At 68.7% G+C, this 2,268-nt stretch overlaps 1 protein-coding gene across 1 annotated transcript in view; it reads right to left on the bottom strand.

The window, feature by feature from the left end:
* Window positions 1–1,970: 1,970 nt before the first annotated feature.
* SHC2 (SHC (Src homology 2 domain containing) transforming protein 2) overlaps window positions 1,971–2,268 on the bottom strand; it is an 8,779-nt gene continuing 8,481 nt past the window's right edge. The window contains exon 8 of the mRNA XM_009893990.1: window positions 1,971–2,265. Within this exon, the coding sequence (XP_009892292.1) occupies window positions 1,971–2,265 (295 nt within the window). The remainder of the gene's footprint in view (window positions 2,266–2,268) is intronic.

Here is a 2,268-nt window from a genome sequence, read left to right as displayed (position 1 = left end):
GTGGCTCGGCGGCAGCACATGGGGCAGAGCCGAGATGGGCCGGCGGCACCCAGCTGGGGCCGGGCGAGCCGAGGGGACGCGGCAGAACCCCGGAGCCGGCCAGTGCCGGGGCTGGTGCCGGACCCGCTGGGAGGCTGCTGCCCACCCGGTGCATGCGCTTGGTGTTTTGCAGCCCGGTCACGCCGCTGGCTCCCGCGGTGCTGCAGCAGCCTTCTCCCGCCTCTGCCGACTCCAGACAAGAACCTTTCCTATCTGCCGCACCGTGTCACCAGGAGCCGTGGCCAGGCTCCCCGTGGGCCGGCTGCGGCAGGAGCTGGAGGGGGCCTGGCCAGGAGGCTCGGGGGCAAGCAGCCGCATGCTGCCCGCGGGCAGAGGGGGGAGATGATCCCACAGGCAGCGGGAGCAGGCAGCACGGGAGGAGATGCAGAGCAGGACCAGCGCCCCGGGGACAAGCCCTGGGTGCTGCAGCCCCCTCCGGAGCTGCAGAGTCGGGGGTGACCCACGTGCAGAAGGGGGACAAGATGACCCAGGGGGGCAGAGGCAAGTGTGACCAGCCAGGATGTGGCCAGATGCCACCGCCAGCGTGGGACCAGGCAGGAGCTGGTGGTGATGGAGACACCGTCCCAACACCCTCTGCATCCCCAGCCCCATCGAACCCCCGGGCGCAGGAGCCGGCAGCAGCAGCACTGTCCCAGCACCGTGCCACGAACAACCCGTGCACCTTGCTCATTTCCAGGTTTAATTAGAAACGTATTCCAAACCACGAACCTGCACCCAGAGCCAGACACACTGGAGAAGGGGACATGTATGCCGTAAAAACCTACCAAAGCCCCGAGCCGGCCGGGGGGGCTCCCTGGGGGCTGAGGGACCCCTCTCCCCCCGGCAGCCCTGGCATCACGGGCCGGTGCCAGGAGCTCAGCCCTGCCCTGCGCCTTCCCCGCAGCAGCTTTGTCCTGGCCCCAGCCTGGGGAGGGCTGCGGGGGCTTGGGGCCACCAGGAGCCCCGCACAACAGCAGCTCCTGGGGAGAATCCAGCTGGAAATGTGAGAGCGACAGGGACATCCAGAAGCACCAGCCTCCAAGAGACGCTTGTGCCCCGTCCCACGGCCAGAGTGAAGCCGGGGGGGGGCTACAGCCCCCGCTGATGGGGGACCCCACAGATGGGGGTACTCCCCAGATGTCAGGGGGGACGAGGCGGGGAGTCGGGTCCTGAGCAGCAGCGTTGGGTGAGAGGCACAGCTCTGTGGGTGAGGGGCTGGTCCCCCGGCTCTCCCTCACATACCTGCACACGCTCACGGGCACACATGCACACACGGGCACACATACGGATGCACACACACACACACAGGCACACACACGCCTGCTCACCCCATCCCACCCTGGGAGCTCTGGGCTGAGGCTCCCGGCACCCGCCCCGACCCCATTTGCTCCATCATCATCCAATTCCGTGTGCCGGGATGGAGCCGGCGCTGGGGTCTGCAGCACTGGGCAGTGGGGGACGGTGGTACCAGCAGCCGGACGCACACAGCCCCGCGCAGGCAGGGACCCGGGCAGGAGGGGGATGGGGCAGCCCCGCAGCGGAGCCCACCCAGGCCCCCCATCGTGGGGGAAGTGCTGCCCAAACCGGGGTCGGGCTCAGTCCCTCTCAGCGAGGTTGCCCACCAGCTCCCACCGTGGCAGCGTTTTGCCTCCACACATGGAATAAATGTCTTCATGTCCAGCTGGGTACGGGGCCGCATGAGGACGATGGAGGGGAGGTAGCAGTAGGGGGGGACCCTTCAGGACCAGGGATCATGAGGCACCACTGGGGAGGGCCATGGGGCAGCCCACCCTGGGGTTTTGGGGGCTTTGCCTCCCCCTGAGGCCACACACAAATGGAGGAGGGGAGCGTGGATGGGCCCCGGCTTTGCCCTGGGGCTGGGGCGAGTCCGGCACCAGGGGAGCAGGTCGGGGCTCACGTACCCCCTGGCATCACTGCTTCCTCCGGACAACCTGGCGGAGGTGCAGCTCGCTCTCTGCAGCCATGATGGGCTGCTCGTTCTGCCGGTGGTGGCTGATGAGGTGGCTGATGCTCTCAAACAGCACGTCCTTGGTCCTCACCTGGGGGCCGGGTGGGAGAAAGCACAGTGGTCCTGAACCCAGGAGACCTGCCTCCCGCACGCGGTCCCCGTGCAGCCCCCGGCGCCTGCCCACGCCCGTGGACGCCCCCCCCATCCCCTCCTGCCAGCCCTCACCCCGTCCCCCGTCGCCCACCCGCGTTCTGCCCCTA

The sequence above is a fragment of the Charadrius vociferus genome, unplaced genomic scaffold (genome assembly GCF_000708025.1).
Source record: "Charadrius vociferus isolate BGI_N301 unplaced genomic scaffold, ASM70802v2 scaffold1168, whole genome shotgun sequence".
Lineage (NCBI taxonomy): Eukaryota > Metazoa > Chordata > Aves > Charadriiformes > Charadriidae > Charadrius > Charadrius vociferus.
Note: the sequence above shows the minus strand (reverse complement) of the source record. Positions and strands in the feature narration are given on the sequence as shown.